The sequence below is a fragment of the Osmerus mordax genome, chromosome 6 (genome assembly GCF_038355195.1).
Source record: "Osmerus mordax isolate fOsmMor3 chromosome 6, fOsmMor3.pri, whole genome shotgun sequence".
Taxonomy (NCBI): domain Eukaryota; kingdom Metazoa; phylum Chordata; class Actinopteri; order Osmeriformes; family Osmeridae; genus Osmerus; species Osmerus mordax.
Genome location: NC_090055.1, coordinates 5,744,783 through 5,761,369, shown reverse-complemented (window position 1 = coordinate 5,761,369; position 16,587 = coordinate 5,744,783). Strand labels below are relative to the sequence as shown.

At 41.2% G+C, this 16,587-nt stretch overlaps 2 protein-coding genes across 4 annotated transcripts; one reads left to right on the top strand and one right to left on the bottom strand.

Moving 5' to 3' along the window:
- Positions 1–27: 27 nt before the first annotated feature.
- col28a1b (collagen, type XXVIII, alpha 1b) lies at positions 28–10,855 on the top strand. Of its 2 annotated transcripts, none has more exons than XM_067237674.1 (35): positions 28–82; positions 665–803; positions 1,158–1,723; positions 2,173–2,193; positions 2,300–2,359; positions 2,496–2,549; positions 2,651–2,695; positions 2,794–2,820; positions 2,972–3,016; positions 3,110–3,154; positions 4,018–4,071; positions 4,607–4,675; positions 4,782–4,850; positions 4,958–5,026; positions 5,142–5,210; positions 5,322–5,390; positions 5,503–5,571; positions 5,775–5,843; positions 5,945–6,016; positions 6,111–6,179; positions 6,313–6,384; positions 6,494–6,562; positions 6,668–6,736; positions 6,807–6,875; positions 7,104–7,172; positions 7,263–7,331; positions 7,435–7,488; positions 7,656–7,724; positions 7,802–7,882; positions 7,978–8,013; positions 8,110–8,146; positions 8,296–8,850; positions 9,008–9,177; positions 9,399–9,675; positions 9,936–10,855. In XM_067237674.1, the coding sequence occupies exons 2-35, from the start codon at positions 665–667 to the stop codon at positions 10,106–10,108; spliced, it is 3,549 nt and encodes a 1,182-aa protein (XP_067093775.1). In that variant the 5' UTR covers positions 28–82; the 3' UTR covers positions 10,109–10,855. The 2 variants fall into 2 exon arrangements, with proteins under 2 accessions (XP_067093775.1, XP_067093774.1); XM_067237673.1 differs by having other exon boundaries at positions 7,420–7,488.
- Positions 10,842–16,278, bottom strand: si:dkey-256h2.1 (uncharacterized protein LOC337520 homolog). 2 transcript variants are annotated; one of them, XM_067237675.1, is made up of 12 exons: positions 15,663–16,278; positions 15,383–15,522; positions 15,001–15,176; positions 14,683–14,843; positions 14,232–14,372; positions 13,855–13,976; positions 13,518–13,686; positions 13,095–13,240; positions 12,338–12,462; positions 12,120–12,246; positions 11,812–11,945; positions 10,842–11,135 (listed from the first exon to the last, which is right to left on the bottom strand). In XM_067237675.1, exons 1-12 carry the CDS (start codon positions 16,127–16,129, stop codon positions 11,010–11,012), a joined length of 2,034 nt encoding a protein of 677 aa, XP_067093776.1. In that variant the 5' UTR covers positions 16,130–16,278; the 3' UTR covers positions 10,842–11,009. The 2 variants fall into 2 exon arrangements, with proteins under 2 accessions (XP_067093776.1, XP_067093777.1); XM_067237676.1 differs by lacking the exon at positions 10,842–11,135 and having other exon boundaries at positions 11,837–11,951; positions 12,121–12,246.
- Between the last annotated feature and the right edge of the window lie 309 nt (positions 16,279–16,587).

Genomic DNA, 16,587 nt, shown 5'->3' with positions numbered 1-16,587 from the left:
AGATTTGGACGAGATGAGACGCTTTCTAATCCATGCAGACAAGTGATCAAGAAACGTTGGTTGCATTATAATTTGATACCAAGTAAGAACATTTATATTAATCAATAATTCATTCTACTCTTGAAACTGCAACTGCAAACTTGTAACTTTGTAACTTATTTTTAAAATTAACGTTTGGAATTGTGGCAAAGAAGTTATGGTTTAAAAGGTGATGGGCCTAAATTGTTTTGAATGGTGGTTGATAAATATTTATCATTGTTTTATGTTGTTTTAGTTTGTTTATGGTTATAACGATGAATCTAATGTCTCATACATATTTATATTTAATATGTTTATGTATTTATTACACAAAATGTAATCTAATCTTCAGTCAACTATAGAGACTGAACATTGGTTAATTACAGTGTCCTTAAGTGGGATCAGTGTATGTGTGTCTGTCAACATCAATGGCATTTGTAGCCTTTACCTTTATACAATATGCATGTATAGCAAAATGGTTACTTACTCTGATGATTTTCTGCACTTGCCTTTTTGCAACATATAGACATGTTATGCCTTTCCATGGAAAATTTACCTGTATGCCTACCATTTCAATTTTGAAAGTATTATGTAAATAATGTCACACTTTATGATGTGATCTAAGTATTTTTATGTTATTGTGTAGATGTTAACAACGGACATGATGGAGAAAGGAATGGCACTGTGCCTTTTACTATTGGTTCTGATGCATGAAGCTGTGGGCCAGAGAAGGAAAAAGTTGGGGAAAAAAAACTATAACAGCCTACTCAAGGATAGAGGAAATGGTAAATGAAGTATCCACAGTTCTGTGTTGATGGTTAGCCAACTGTGAACATGAGCCTGTTACCTGTTAACTGTATCCAATATCTGATGCATGTTTGACTTTCTATCGAAACAACGTTCATTGTTTGGATTATTGCTGAACCATACACCTGTTAAACAAATGCAATTGAAGCTAAACCTGTCTCCTATATGTGTAGCTCACCTGCCTGAAGCTACCTGATCGCATTTACATCAAATGGTCCTGGGCATCAGTAGCACCTCTTCTACAAGCCATAGTGACCTTTGACCTTAGCTTTGGGTTGCACAGAATCTGACGCAAGTGCACCCTCATTGACAATATTTTGTCTCTCTCATAGATCTGACATGCTGCATGGACGTGGCCTTCCTCTTTGACAGTTCAGAGAACGCCAAAGACTTCCTGTTTGAGAAGCAAAAGTCCTTTGTGATCAATTTCAGCACGCGCCTTGCCAAGATGGAGGTTTCTGGCTGGACGCTAAAAGTGCGAATGGCCGCCCTCCAGTACAGCAGCTCTGTGACGATCGAACACGGTTTCTCCACCTGGCAGGACTTAGATGAATTCCACAGGAGTGTGATCTCCATGACTTACATCGGCCACGGCACCTACTCCACCTACGCCATCACTAATGCCACTCAGCTGTTCACGCGGGAAACTACAAAGGATTGCGTCAGAGCTGCTGTGCTGATGACTGATGGTGCAGACCACCCCCGGAACCCTGATGGTGTCAGAGCTGCAGAGGAGGCTAAAGGCCGTGGTGTCCTTCTTTTTGCAGTTGGATTGTCAAACTTGGCCCAGCAGAGCCAGAACAGTGTGAAGCTCCGGGCTCTTGCCAGTCAGCCAACTCAGCGGTTTGTCCATAGTCTCACTGACCCACAGCTTGAGTATAAATTACTCACAGAGATGGTGAGTTAGTCCTAAGTAGGCTTGCGCAAGGGGCTGAGAAAGTGATGGGTTTTTAATCCCCAAAATAGGAGCATCATTACTGCATTGTCGTGTGGTCTGTCTGATCAAATCACCAACATGCAGCTATGCCCCCTCCCACCCTTCTTGTCTCTATCTTGTTCTGGCTCAGCCCACACTGTTCAGATGGAGAGGGCAAGCCTTTCAACGGTAGAATTATGTCAATGAGGAAGAGGACCTTGGCAGTACATTGACATTAATAAATGTGTTAGTAGTTAGTGCACATCGACTGTACAGTACCTGTTTAGCATTCACTCATAGTATATACTACAGAATATTAATAAGATATGATTGAATGTGGAATCAGGGGTTACATTATCATAACATCATATTATATGTTAAGAATTAAAGGCCAGGGGTTAACAGGTTGTATTTATTGTTTTTCTATTCAGGTTGATGTAACGCTTGAAGGGGTAAGTGCTTTAACATTCAAATGACATTGCAAATGTCAGATACAGAAAAAGTAATATTTTGGCAGATCCACAACTGAAACTGACCTTGTGTCATTCACTGCATCAGTGTCCAAAGCCCAAAGTGTGTTTGTGTGAAAGGGGGGAACAAGGCCCTCCTGGGAACCCAGTGAGTAAATTTTACAATAAGCTTTCCAACGAAAAACTTTTACAAATCCACTGTCTTAAGTGATCTACAGTCTGACTCGTTTGTTAAGCCTAAAAAAGAACAAGGCTCCAGCTTTGCAACCTTTGGTTTCATCTAGGGTAAAAAGGGAGACCTGGGATACGCAGGACCACTGGGTCCAAAGGGATCAAGGGCAAGTATTACTATAAATACAAAATTATCATTAAATTGTATTGTAAATTCCATTGTTCATACAGTACCATAGTAGTAATTATGTGTAAATTCTACTGTTAGGGAGACCCTGGAGTAAGTGGCTACCCTGGAAGTGAAGGCCCTGAGGTATGACGTCCTTCACTAATAACATGTAACGATTCAATTGTTGTCTGAAATAAGTTCAGCAGTTCTAGGTGTTAAACACAGTTATTACTTCTTTATAGGGTAAACAAGGATTCAAAGGTGATAAGGTGAGACAGCCACATACATATTCTTGTCAACAGATCCCCTTTGAACCAGATACTGTGCTAGCTTTTTATTTGCTTTATTTACACGAAGTTGGTGGTGGTTGGTTGGCCTGAAACCTAAGGATGAATTCAGTTTGAATGTGTTATATTTTAGGGGATGAGAGGAGACTGTGGCACCGAGGGAGAAAAGGGTGATGTTGTAAGTAAAATGGTACTGTAACCACACCACTGTGTCCATCGATACTGTAAATTATTTGATCTAAATGTAGTGTTACCACTGTGTACCTTCCAGGGCCCTAAGGGACCTATAGGTCTACAAGGACTGGGAGGAGAGCAGGTACAGTGTAAACATCATCGTATTCTGGAATATATTGTTTGCCATCTGCTTGACAGATCTTAGACTCTTGACACCGCTTTTGATGATTTTTAGCTGGATAACAAAATAGAACCCTCCAAAACTCAACAGTTGAAAACTTAAAGAAAAACCTTCAGACATAGAATATTGATAGCATACACACGATGCAACAATCAGTGGATGAACACCCCCTCAACGCTCAAACACAACAGACGGTTGTGTCAATTTCACACTCATGCACTAATGGAATGTGAATGTGGATTATGCCTAATCTCAATACTAATATGGGTATCTAAAGCAGTGAATCCAGGCTTGCAGGATATTATTCTTATACAGGAGCAGACTTTGTGTTGCAGGATTAGTGCTGGGACTTGGTTGCCCACTTCTTCCTCACTATCATTCTCTGTGGTATTGGCACAGTGTCAGAAACTCTGTTGTTTTGAGACCAGGTCCAGACTGGAATTAAATTGGATTAAAAAAAATCTGATTTGGGGAATATTAGTTAGTTCAGGTCTAGGAGAGATTCACTGTACTGTAAGTCACTGCATATAATATAACCACTTTAGAGTATGCAAGGTTACTTGGAAATATCTTATCACAATGTTTACAAAGTATCATGGATGAGCTGAATTTTCAACCTGTAGACTTTAGTAATACTGTAGATGTTTCGACTGTATAGTTTGTTAATTGAATGCTAGATTGAAACCAAGGTGAATACCACAGCCAATAATATAAAGTAACTTGAAAAGTGTCATTGTACAGTATATGTACAGTACATATGCATATATACATATACCGTCATATTGTTTTGTTGTTTATTTCTGTGACTTTTCTTTTTTTTCCAGGGTGCCAGTGGACCCCCTGGAGACCCAGGTCCTGAGGGTCAGTCAGGACCTAAAGTAGGCATTCTGAGCCAGCCACAGCATTGATGCCAGCATACTAACACATAACATCTCTATTGTGACATTTGGTTGGTTTGCCAGAAAGGCTACAAGATCTGCCCTTTAGAATGAGTGACCTTTAAAAAAAGTTAATTTGAATAGCGATTTATCATTCACTGAAACAGCAAGCAGAGCTTTTCAACAAGGAGATGTATTATTATAACAGAATGAAGACAGATTTAGGACAGACAAAAGTTATAAATGGAACAACCTAACCATTTTTGAAATGTCATAACATGCTACAAAGAACGTATTGGACATTTGGCTGGATTGAGTCCCATCAGTTTAAAGTAATTTCTACAGCTCACTACAGACAGAACTCTTTTTGAGTTGACCGAGACGAGCTCTGTTTCAAAGGCACTGAATATCCCATTACATCCCATTCATATTATTAAATCAAAAAGATATAAACAAGTTGCTCTCATTGGATTAAACTAGTATTTCATGATATTGTATTATTCACACTCACAGTAATCCTGTTCTTCCTGCACAGGGGGACAGAGGAGCAGCTGGTGCTTCTGGGCCCCGTGGAGATATAGGCATTGGATTCCCTGGTTCAAAGGTCATCCAAGGCAGTCCAAACTCCATCTAACTGATACAGTATACTGTACCATACATTCACATTATACATAAAAAAAGAACAGATCAGATATGTCAAGTGTCCACAGGGTGACAAGGGAAACCAGGGCCGAACAGGACCTACAGGACCTACTGGAATAGGAGACCCAGGACAGCCAGTGAGTTAGAAGACCATTTCATTTCTTCCACAAAATTAGTTCCTCAAACCAACCTACCAGTTTTGCTTTGACTGTGGACTGCTTTGTTTGTTTGATGGTCATTTCAGGGGCCCCCAGGACCACTTGGTGCACCAGGGATCCAAGGATCACCTGGGGAAGGGATAATTGGAGCAAAGGTAGTCCAACCATCATAACGATAACATGTCTGTATCACCAAACATGTCCATAGATGCAAATCACAACTACGTCAACTACAGTCTGTGTCAACTGAAATATTTGTCTCTGTTTCAGGGTGATCGAGGCTACGACGGCCCCAGGGGCAGCCGAGGTCTTACCGGTTTTGGGGTCAAGGGTGGCAAGGTAATGGATGGTACAGCTTTTACAGCAAGATGTCATGGCAACGGTATTGAGATTATTAGTATCATGTTCGCCTATCAGTTGTACCCCATATCACCGTAAATTTTCAATCAGGGAAGTCATGGTGAGCCTGGCATGCCAGGGCCAGGTGGGGCCCCGGGGGAAGGAATCCAAGGAGAGAAGGTTGCTATTTGCTCTGATTCGTATGCCGTTGATTTGTTGTTTGTATTATTGTATTCAGTTTAATATTCGATTCAGAGGTAATGAACCGTCTGATGATGGCTCCTTTGTACAGGGTAACCAAGGGCCAGTGGGACCCGTAGGCCCCAGAGGGTCTCCAGGAGTGGGACTCATGGGTCCAAAGGTTAGTCTGAAACTGTGTGATAAAACTAGGACAGGCTGTCTTACACGGAATCATACACACGTAAAAATCATGATGCATAATTAAATCGATACTGTAGATACTTAAATGCTGAACATAAAAAAATGTATTTGAGATTGGAAAGCATGACAGGATTTACATAATCTATGTTCATGAGTTTACAAGATATTTATTTTTACCTGCAGGGAAACGAAGGATTCTCTGGTGAGCCAGGAATCCCAGGGGAGAGAGGTATAGGAGAACCAGGACCCAAAGTAAGTCTGAAGGTTTGGTGTATTGAATCAAACAAAGTCTCTCACTGTGGACGTTGAGGTCTGTAATGACACATTCATCTCTAAACATGTTGATGTTGTAGGGCGACCCAGGCTCTGAGGGTTTAGCTGGTATTCCAGGTCTCTCTGGAGAGGATGGTATCCCTGGACAAAAGGTGGGCATAGAAGGTCTAAATTATTAGATATTTTATCAATTGAACTTGAAGAAGACCTTGTCAAAATGTAACATTTTGTTTCCAATTCTATTAGGGTGACATGGGAATACAGGGACCCAGGGGACAAGATGGTGTACCTGGAAAAGGTGTCCCAGGGGAAAAGGTACAACATTTAATATTTGTACTGTATCTTACTTACACTGTCAGATAGGGAGTCACACCATTTATGTTGTCCATGAACTAAAATGTTGAGTCTGTAATTATAAATGATGAGATGAGCAGTGTCATTGTCCCAGGGCAACAGAGGAGACAGGGGCTCCAGGGGCCCAGGAGGTGCTGTAGGGCCTGTGGGGCCTATTGGACCAAAGGTATGTCCTCTATCTACTGTATATACCTTTGGAAAAACAACCAACTTTATTTGTTAAAATGCTGACCTGTATTATGGATGGAGGGGTTAAAAATGTGTCCCTCTTCTAGGGAGATCCGGGAAATGCTGGACCACCAGGTCTCAGTGGACCACCTGGACGAGGAATGCCTGGTGGCAAGGTTTGGATATAATTATGTAGGCAACAGGGATGAACAGTGACAATCTCAGTTAAAGTTTTATCACCATGATGTTATTTGTCCTGGTTCTGTTGTTGACACTGACAGGGTGATGCAGGTCCAGCTGGCCCACCAGGACCAGTAGGGGAATCAGGAATAGGACTAGCAGGTCCTAAGGTACTGTACAACACACATATGCAAGTTTTGTATTTTGTACATACAACACTGAATGTCTGACTATCTTCAGGGAGAGAGAGGGTTACCAGGATCCAGTGGTCCAGCTGGACTTAAAGGAGTGGGCTACCCTGGTCCTGCAGTGAGTATCTAAATATTGTGTGGAAAGCATTGCTGGGGAAATGGGAAGTCTGAAATACCCTGCTTAGCCTGCTGTCACCGCATGCCGACCCTGGATTGATCAGATGATGAATGGTTAGATGGATGGTTGGATGGACATTGGAGTGATCTTGTCATGATTTATTATGCATTATTATTATTATTAAACATAGTAGATGTATACTTCACCATGTTATGTCATGGTCATTAGGGACCTCCAGGGCTGCCAGGACTAACAGGAGAGGTTGGTCCAGAGGGAAATGGCTTACCTGGGCCCAAGGTACTGAAGCAAATATGTTGACGCAGATCGAAACCTGTATTTGTTAATCCATCATCTGATTGATGTGGTTGAGTATGTCCTTGTGTTCAGGGAGATCGAGGTTTACCAGGCTCCAGTGGACCAGCTGGAAAACCAGGCAATGGCTTTATTGGTCCCAAGGTCAGAGTAATTTATTACTGACTATGGGCCATAGTTTCATTGCCATGGTATCACTGATGACATGAAGATCGCATCTTGATCTGTGCAGGGTTCAATGGGTCAGACAGGAGGCCCTGGTCCTGTGGGGATACCTGGAGAGGGTATTCAGGGACAAAAGGTACTGTTCCCTCCCACCATATCATTTGGACAACCATGACAGGACATGACATAAACATGAGATATGAAGCAGGTGTACCGGTTGAAAAGTGGCTGTCAAAATGTCCTGTTTCATATTATTCTGTGGTCTGACAGATGATGTGGTTCATCATTTACTGATGTTTCCAGGGGGAATCAGGATTTCAGGGGATTCCTGGCCCCAGAGGCCCCCCAGGGCAGGGTCTCCAAGGAGAAAAGGTAAAATCTTTGTTTTGGTTGTTTATAATGTGATTATACAGTTAAAATCTCAAAGAGGTGTTTTATTGGCCCTGTAGGGAGACCGTGGGATCAGAGGTGAACAGGGTAGAAAGGGGGAGAGAGGAGGGCCAGGGGAGCCCGGAGCCATCGGACAGCTGGTACAGTACGCGTTGCTGTCACGAGTTATTAGAAGTCAGATCAAATCAGTGGAATCAGGTCATTTGAAAACGTATAGTAAATTGTGACTTCACAGGGTAAACTGGGACAAAAAGGAGAAGCTGGCCTTACAGTAAGTGTTGTTAATTACCTCACTCAAATTTCGTGACGTGACAGAATTATTGGACCATATGTATTGGGGCACTATTTATGCCACTGTCTATTACAGAGAGAGGAAGTCATCAAAATCATCAAATCAATATGTGGTACGTGATACATGTTATCCTACCATACATGGTGTTTGCAGGGGGACCTTTTCATGTTCGCATCAATGGATTCAATCTATGTCATGACAGTGTTAATAGATTTGTCATTCCCATATATTGGTACATTGTCATTCATTTCTCTATCCCAGGCTGTGGAACAAAGTGTCGTGAGAACCCTCTAGAGCTGGTCTTTGTGATCGACGGCTCAGAAAGTGTTGGGCCCGAAAACTTCAAGGTGGTCAAGGAGTTTGTCAACGCCATTGTTGATAATGCCTCCGTGAGCCGCGAGACCACACGTGTTGGAGTGGTCCTCTACAGCCACATTAACATGGTGGTGGTCGGCCTGAACCAGTTGTCCACCCGCGACCAGATCAAGACTGCCGTCCGCTCCATGACCTACCTGGGGGAAGGAACCTTTACAGGCAGTGCTATTCAGACGGCCAATCAAGTGTTCCAGGAAGCCCGCCGCGGGGTGAGAAAGATGGCCATCGTCATCACGGACGGCCAGGCAGATGAAAGGGACTCTGTAACGCTGGACGAGGCAGTGAAGGAGGCCCATGACAGCAACGTTGAGATGTTTGTGATTGGTGTCGTTGATGAAAGTGACCCAATGAACATGGAGTTTATGAAGGATGTCTTCCTAATGGCCTCTGATCCGAACATGGAACATATGTACTTGATCAAAGACTTTAGCAAACTACCTGGTAAGCTTTCATATACAAAACTGTGCTTACACTGTTACAATGCAGTGTATTCAAATGCACTTCAGGAATAAGTCCATAGGTGGCGATGTAAGACTGGCTGATTGGCTCTGGCTCGAACATAACATCTCTATTGTCTGTATTGTGATATTTCCATCAGCCTTGGAAAGCACCCTGCTTAACCATATCTGTGAAAGAGAGGAGGACAAGGATTTGTTTAGTTCCAGACTTTCTCCTGGAACCCCATTTGTGAACGTCATGGAAACCCCAAACAGGACTGAGACTGATACGCCCACCGCCACTGGAGACTTCAGAAACACACAGATGGAGGTGAGGCACTGTAACACTCACATGGATTTTACTTTCTGGTTTTCTATCAGCTTTGATTGAGAAAAATCACTTAAATTTAACAAATGCCTGTTACCACACCAGTAGCTTTTTTAGACTGTAAATCCGTAAATCCCCTCTAAATAGCTTTCCATTTAGTTACAAAATGCCCATTATAAAGATTTACAGAATACACATTAAATGTCTACCCCTCTCTGAGTCAGCCTGGCCTACCAGAACCAGGCCTAGTGGAGAAAGTCTTCATCCCACAAGGACCCAAACCAGGGGACAGAGACTCCTCGGAATTATACAGGGTTCCCTTGTTTGACAGAGAACCTTATAAGCCCCGTACAGAATTAATCCTCCCATCTGAAGTGAAAAGACCCACCCACAGCATGGCAGAGATTGCACCACAGACCTCTACACCAAGAACCTTCATCACGGAGAGCAAACCATCCCCTTCGACAGCCCCATTCTTCTCAAGGGACTCTTTAATGCAAGGTATAATACTGTATATCCTTGTGTGTTCTAAATGGTATTCCTTTTGTAAATAGCTGTATTTTCATGTAATCCTGATCAATTAGTCGGTTAATCCATAACAGACACATACATCACTGACATATAACTATCAGGCATATGTGACAATATGTTAGTTTATAAATGATTAATACAGAATCTACAGTAGTATATACTGTGGATTAAATCAGATACGGCACCTAATTGCAGTGTTTTGTCTTCTCTACCGCTACTGTTGTTTCCAGAGGCAAGATGCAGTCAGACTCTAGACCCTGGGCCATGTCGGGAATACATTGTGAAATGGTACTATGACTCCATAGCAAATGGCTGTGCCCAATTTTGGTTTGGAGGCTGTCAAGGAAACAAGAACCAGTTTGAGACAGAGAAGAGCTGCAGAAAAGCTTGTGTCAAGGTCTAACACACACACTGGTTAACTAGATTTTACGGTGTTTGAATGTATTTACCGATTTAAACTATTTAAGGGGTACAGTAGCATTTCAACATGTAGTAAATGTGAGAATACAAAAATGTGGTGTAGGGGCAGCACCTCACTGAAAATCCTAATATTTTTTTTTTTTAAACAATGCTAGTCTTTCATGTTTTGTTATATTACTGATGTCTTGACACATTTTAGGTGATGGTCCTTGCCATAGAAAAGTACAATGTCAGCATGCAACTTCTATCATTAAATATACATACTGTTACAACTTAAAATATACTACCATTCATAACACACTATTTTGCAAGAAGAAAACCAGTCTGTGGACCCAACAGCGTATAAATCAATTTTGTGTCAAGAGGTTGATAATAAGGAGGAATCATCTTCTCCAGGACACGTAACCGAATGAGTCATTTCTATAAGAAATGTAATTAGACACTCTCTCTTCACTTGAAATCCCCCTTTGTGACACCAAGACAGTAGCATTACAAATAATTGATGGGATAATTATCCTGAGAAAATACTTCATCTTCCTTTTTTCCTCTCTCTTTAAGAAAGTGAATCCTTGAACTGAAATTATGGTACAAAACTTAATCTTAAATTGGCACTGATGTCCAGAATGGATTCTTGGATCAGTTTTCTGAGTTAACAGCTCTTGATAAAAAACTTGAGTGGTGTCCTCACACGACGACAAAACCAGAACATGCTTTGATACAGTTGTTATTATTATAGAGCATTTTAAGTCTAGAAAACTACAGGAAAAAAAGTAAGTTTCCAAGTCAGATTTGAAAATGAATATTTGCTTACGATTGGCTGACATTCACAATGACACAGATTTCAACTAAATTTACATTCACATCATTCAGTTTTTCACATGAGATTACTTGTAGAATACAAGATACGAGAACATGACGATATATCCTGGATCACGTGCAGGATTTGGGTCCTTTCCACCATACAGACCTAAGTACAAGAGGGTGTTGGCTTCATATCCACTAATGTCCACCTGAGAAGAGGAATGAAAGAGACTTAAATACAATGGGAGCATGATATATATATATAATATAGCATTTATAGCTATATTTACTGTAGCATATACTGTATGAAACTAACATGCTAAAGATCTTATTTACCATGTGTACCAAGTTTGCATACTGGTATGTATCTTCTCATTGGCCCAATACAATAAAACATGTACTATTGTGTTTCCACCTTGTTTGACTCAAGTGGAGATGAAAATAACATTTCTGAATACAATACTTTTATTTTCACTCCAACATAAAAAACATTTTATTTCAAGTTTGAAAGAACAATGAAGAAAAAAACTGTGCTTATTAAGACATAAAGTCTAGTGGGCATATCACTTCACTTAAGTACAACTGCAATTCATCCTACACATGGTTGGACACTGACACAGGCACAGATGACTCAACTAATATAGAGAGAAGTAATTACTATGTGGACAATCTAAAAGAGTGACATCATTGACAGATAGTGCCAGAACAGAGAAGCACCACCAATAACTTGTTTTATCACTGTCACATGCGTGTGTACTGTTCAATATACAATATACACATCATCATGCATATATATATATATATATATATATATATATATATATGTGTATGATTAGCTGACAAATAATACAACAGTTGATTTATAAAGATTGAAAGATACTTTACCTGATTTGTGATGTTGATCCTCCAGGGATTGACTTGTAGTCCGTCACACCAGCCTCCACGCCCATATAGCCATGTGCCATGCTCATTGGGAACAGCTCCCTCTCCCACCCGCATGGCACATCCCAGTGCTGAACCTATACCGCAACCCAGCGCACCCACATAGGATATAGAACAGAACATATAGCGATGGCCAGTCAATCAAATGTGGTCCAATGTACTTCAGGACTTTGAACTATAATATTGTATTTGTGATTTGTAATAAAGTGCAAATGTAATATGAATAACATTTCTTTCACAAACATTCGAACCTGCAGAGTCAAATATACGGGTGTTGTTGAACACTCCGTTGACCAAAAAGTGGTGTGATGTCACACAGAACTCCCCACAGCCATTCTCATCACTCCCGTGGCCTGTAATCACTGAATACAACTCCACCTGCAAAAACCACAAACAGAACAATGTACAATGGATCAATGACTTTCTTCAGTTTACAATCAAAATGTTGTTGAAGAATCAGACATCTTACCTTTTTGGTGGAGGCAGGAACAGTGAACTTTATTGGCTCATATTTCTTGTTGTAGCTTTTGTCAAAGGTTCCCCCACGATACAATGACAGCAGTTTGAAAGGATAAAGCTTGTCTCGAGGATTACCTTTGAATGGCAAAAAACATGAATTTACCTGCCCATATTCCATATGCTTAAATTAACTAATTTATATATATTTACTGAATGTGTGTTCATTTGTATAGAGAACGGCATACAGAGAATATTGAGTAAAGAGAATATTGCAGAGTAGAATATACAAAATCCAGCATTGTCGTATCAGAGAAGAAAACCTACGACTTGAGAGAGCCATCTCCTTTGTCAGGGTGACTTATGAACAGCAAATTGACAGGACGTACTCTACCTTCCAGTTGACAAATATATCTACTCAGGACACACCAGGAAGCTGCTCCATACACCTCTCTCTCAAAGAGAGTGGCACGGAAAATGGTTCAAAATGCCTTGGAGGAGTCCCAGTTCTCCACTCTCACAGTAGGACATGGGTTTCTATTGTATCTATGGTCTCTCTCTCTCTCTCTGAGTTCAGTCCCTGTCAGAGAACTACTGCAGCAGATACACACCAGAGTATGTTCCAGTCCATTCTTTATCTAAGCTTAACATGTTCTGCACTTACTTCCTTCTACTGTATTTTATGACAAAATGAATGATATGACTAAACAACGCAGTTACAGAAGCTATATTAAAATCAAACGAATCCTATGAATAGAATTATGACCCACCTGTTTGATTGATGTGACTAAATCGAAGGTTCAGTGAAACCACCCAGGGCATTGCCCAGGCCACTGTCTTCATTGTAAATGTACACCTCCCACTGTTAAACAGTGGCAGCAGTGGGGACACGTCAGTGAGCCACCGTCCCGTTCCCCTGGAGGAACAACATGAACAAACTGTTTAGCCGTGCAAACAGAATGCTGCTGACTCTAACATGAGGCTATGATCAATAGTAACATTTGCTTCTGACACAATAGCTTCAATCTGCACAATGTTTCATAATTAAGCATTATGGGGGGAGATGCTTTTGAATGAAATTCCAATTATTTATTAGAAAATATTATTTTAGCTACTCATTAAGTTTTCTGATACTTTCAAATGAGACTTAAGTGGGTTCTAAGAACACATTTTTGGACAGATGAATGACTCACCTGCGAAACGGTGTTATCCAGCGGCCCAACTCCATGTTGCAGTAGAGACTAAAATGATCGCAGCACACATAGAGCTGCACAGTGTGATCCCAGTGGGCACAGGTGCTGTCTCTCTGCCCAGGACAGGACAGAGACGTGTCCAGCTCCAGCATGTCAAAATCTAACATGTCTGCCAAAATAGTGTAATAAAAAGACAAATATTGCTTTAGCCAGATGAAAATATCCATACAAACAACTTTGTTAAGAGTTAACTGATTGGATTATAACAGCAGACTGTGTTACATGGAAGTAGTAATTTGTTTAATAAACACGCAAGAATGCTAAGAATGAACTTAACCAGATGGCATGTCCAAGGTAATGACCGCGCCTTCCTCCCCCTGCATTTGGGCCTTATCATACACCGAGACCACCTTCGCAGGGCTTTGCAGTCGATTCTGAAGACTATCGTAGTAGTCAAACCTAAAGAAAGGATGGAGAGGCAGTTAGGTTTCTATAGGGCCAGGCAGGATGGCAACTGTTGGAAAAATTGACACTCTTTCAGGCAAACTTGAAATACTGTCTTGTGTTTTCCGTTTTGAGTATTTCAGAAAGGCATACTTTTTTATTATTACTATTCCCATTCGTAGTTAAGAGAAAGTGTCATGCCTTGAAGTAATATGACTTATGTACACATCCAAATAATAGTTATGCTTACCACATTGGTAGTCTACTTACCATTGTGCCTGCCAGTTGATGAATTTGAAGGTGGGGTAGAGGAACCAGCCCATCTCAGAGAGAGACCCCTGCTGGTCAATGCCAAAGAAGAAGTTTGGGGAAGGGGTCGTCTGGAAAGACACATTCACCAGCTGTCCATGTCTACAAAACAAGATGAGTCGCTAAAAGGACATTAAAAAGCATGTGTGTTCATTTAGTAGACAATTTTATCCAAAGTGACTTACATAGGGGAATTTGAACTTCCAATCTCTTGATCTGCAGTGAAATGCTCTACCACTGAGCTAGACTTTTAAATTATTTTGATTTATATTCTAAAAACTTTTAGCGCTAGATTTTATGTAACTAATAAAAATTGTTCATTAGCTTAAAGGTCAAATGTTAAGAGGGCTCAAGTGGCTCACAGAAAAGTAACATGACTCCAGATTAAAGCCTTGCATAAGCCTGAACTTACAACAGGGCCTGGGCTACTGATGGCTCCAGATGCACCATGGCAGCGGGTATGCCTATTGGTTCAAAACACTCGTCTGCCACACAGTTCATATCCTTGATCGGACTACCACGAAGGGCATACACAAGGACACCTGACGCATTGGATTTGGCCATGTTCTGCACCTGTAAGAACAGCACAACATTGTCAAAGATTAGAAAATTACTCTTTGTGGATATGTTTTCATGATTTAAGCCTATCAGAAAGCAAACTGGAAGTTAAAAAAAATTGAATGCACTTTATTTCTAATCTTTCTTTTTTTATTTCAGCAACACAACTGACCTTGGTGAAAAAAGAGCAGTTGCCCTCAGACACCCAGGCAACAGCCCCTGTGACAGAAGGGGAAGGCTCACATCCGTTGCCTGCGTAAATAAGTTGGTTTGTCCTCTGCCCCCAGCGACCCGTTAACCAATCATATCTAGCATCGAGTCTCTTGACAATCACAGGCATCTTCCACACTGTCGGGTGAGACCACATTTTTAGAGTTGCACTACATATTTACAAATAAAAATGCTTTAGATTGTCAAGTTGTGCCCTTGTAACAATTGTAGGACAATCATTTTTTCTTAATAGGCCTATCAAGACAACTATATCTGAGAGCCACCAGGGCCTGCAGGTTGAGCACTACTTTCAGGGCTTGACAAAAACATACTTTGTTCCTTACATGGGGAGGAGAAAACAGCTTGAGAAAAACCACAGTTGTGTCCTGTACAGCCCCAGGAGTACAGAACACTGGGAATCCAGTTGCCCAAAGCAAATACTGGCACCGGAGAGAAATGCAACCTGGACAAGATCTCCTTTTTTCTGTGAATATAAAACACTTGTCAAGTACATCACATTACATAGGAAGAATCACTGCATAATACTTATTGGTATACATTATCCACCAGAGTAGGTATGTTAAGGCCAACCAATGAGATGTCAGACGCAGATGCAAATCAAACCTTTTCATCGCCACGCCGTGAACTTGTTCCCTCATCCATAGCGCGTCACTGACGCTGGAGTCATCAAGTGACAAGAAGAGAACTTGGGTGGTTTCGGGTAGTCCCTGAACTAAGCTAACTAGCGACGATTCTGAGTTCCACATGCATTCCAAAAAACCTGATTTGTTGGTAAAGGCATGAATTATTAGTGACCCTTGCGTTTCTGTTGGAGGGGGGTAAACAAATTCTCCATCCAGGGTTGTCACTTTGAAATCTGTCGCCTTATCCCCCGGCTCGAATCCCGTAACTTTTGGTGTTCTTTTTGATCTTAAATCAACAGAGTTGCCGAAAATATTGGATGAAAGGAATGCACCCTCGTTGTCATCCAATTGTGTTGACTTAATACGCTTCAATCTCGACTCAACGGGTATCACATGAGCTGTCATGAAGAAACATATCACCAGACTTTCTGAAGATAACCAAACCATGTTTCTGCAATATATCCGCTAATGTCTAGCAGATAACCGTACCCACATCCGTATATATCCTAAAAGAGCCGGCTGTTTCAATATTGCCATTACAGTAAAAAGCGCATACATATATGGCTTTAGTGAACAATGTTCTGTCTCCTTTCGAGTCCTTTAGCTTCCTTGTTTACTTTAAGGAAGTATTCGTTTGATGGGCATGCTGTGCACTTCTACGGTGTCCCATAAGTGACCAAAAGCATTTGCTTATCCAAACGTGCGCACAGCAAACTAAACAGGTGTTGTACCCCCAGATGCACCCCCACCTGGAAAAGCACCCCCTCGCGGGAACGCACGCACAAACCAGTCAAATCAAAAAGTGAAATATTTCGTCTTGATATCGGAACCAAACGAAGGGGAGACAGCTGTCTCGTCTTGTAATTTTGTGTTAAAAGAATAGAAGAGAAGAACGTCGGTTATTT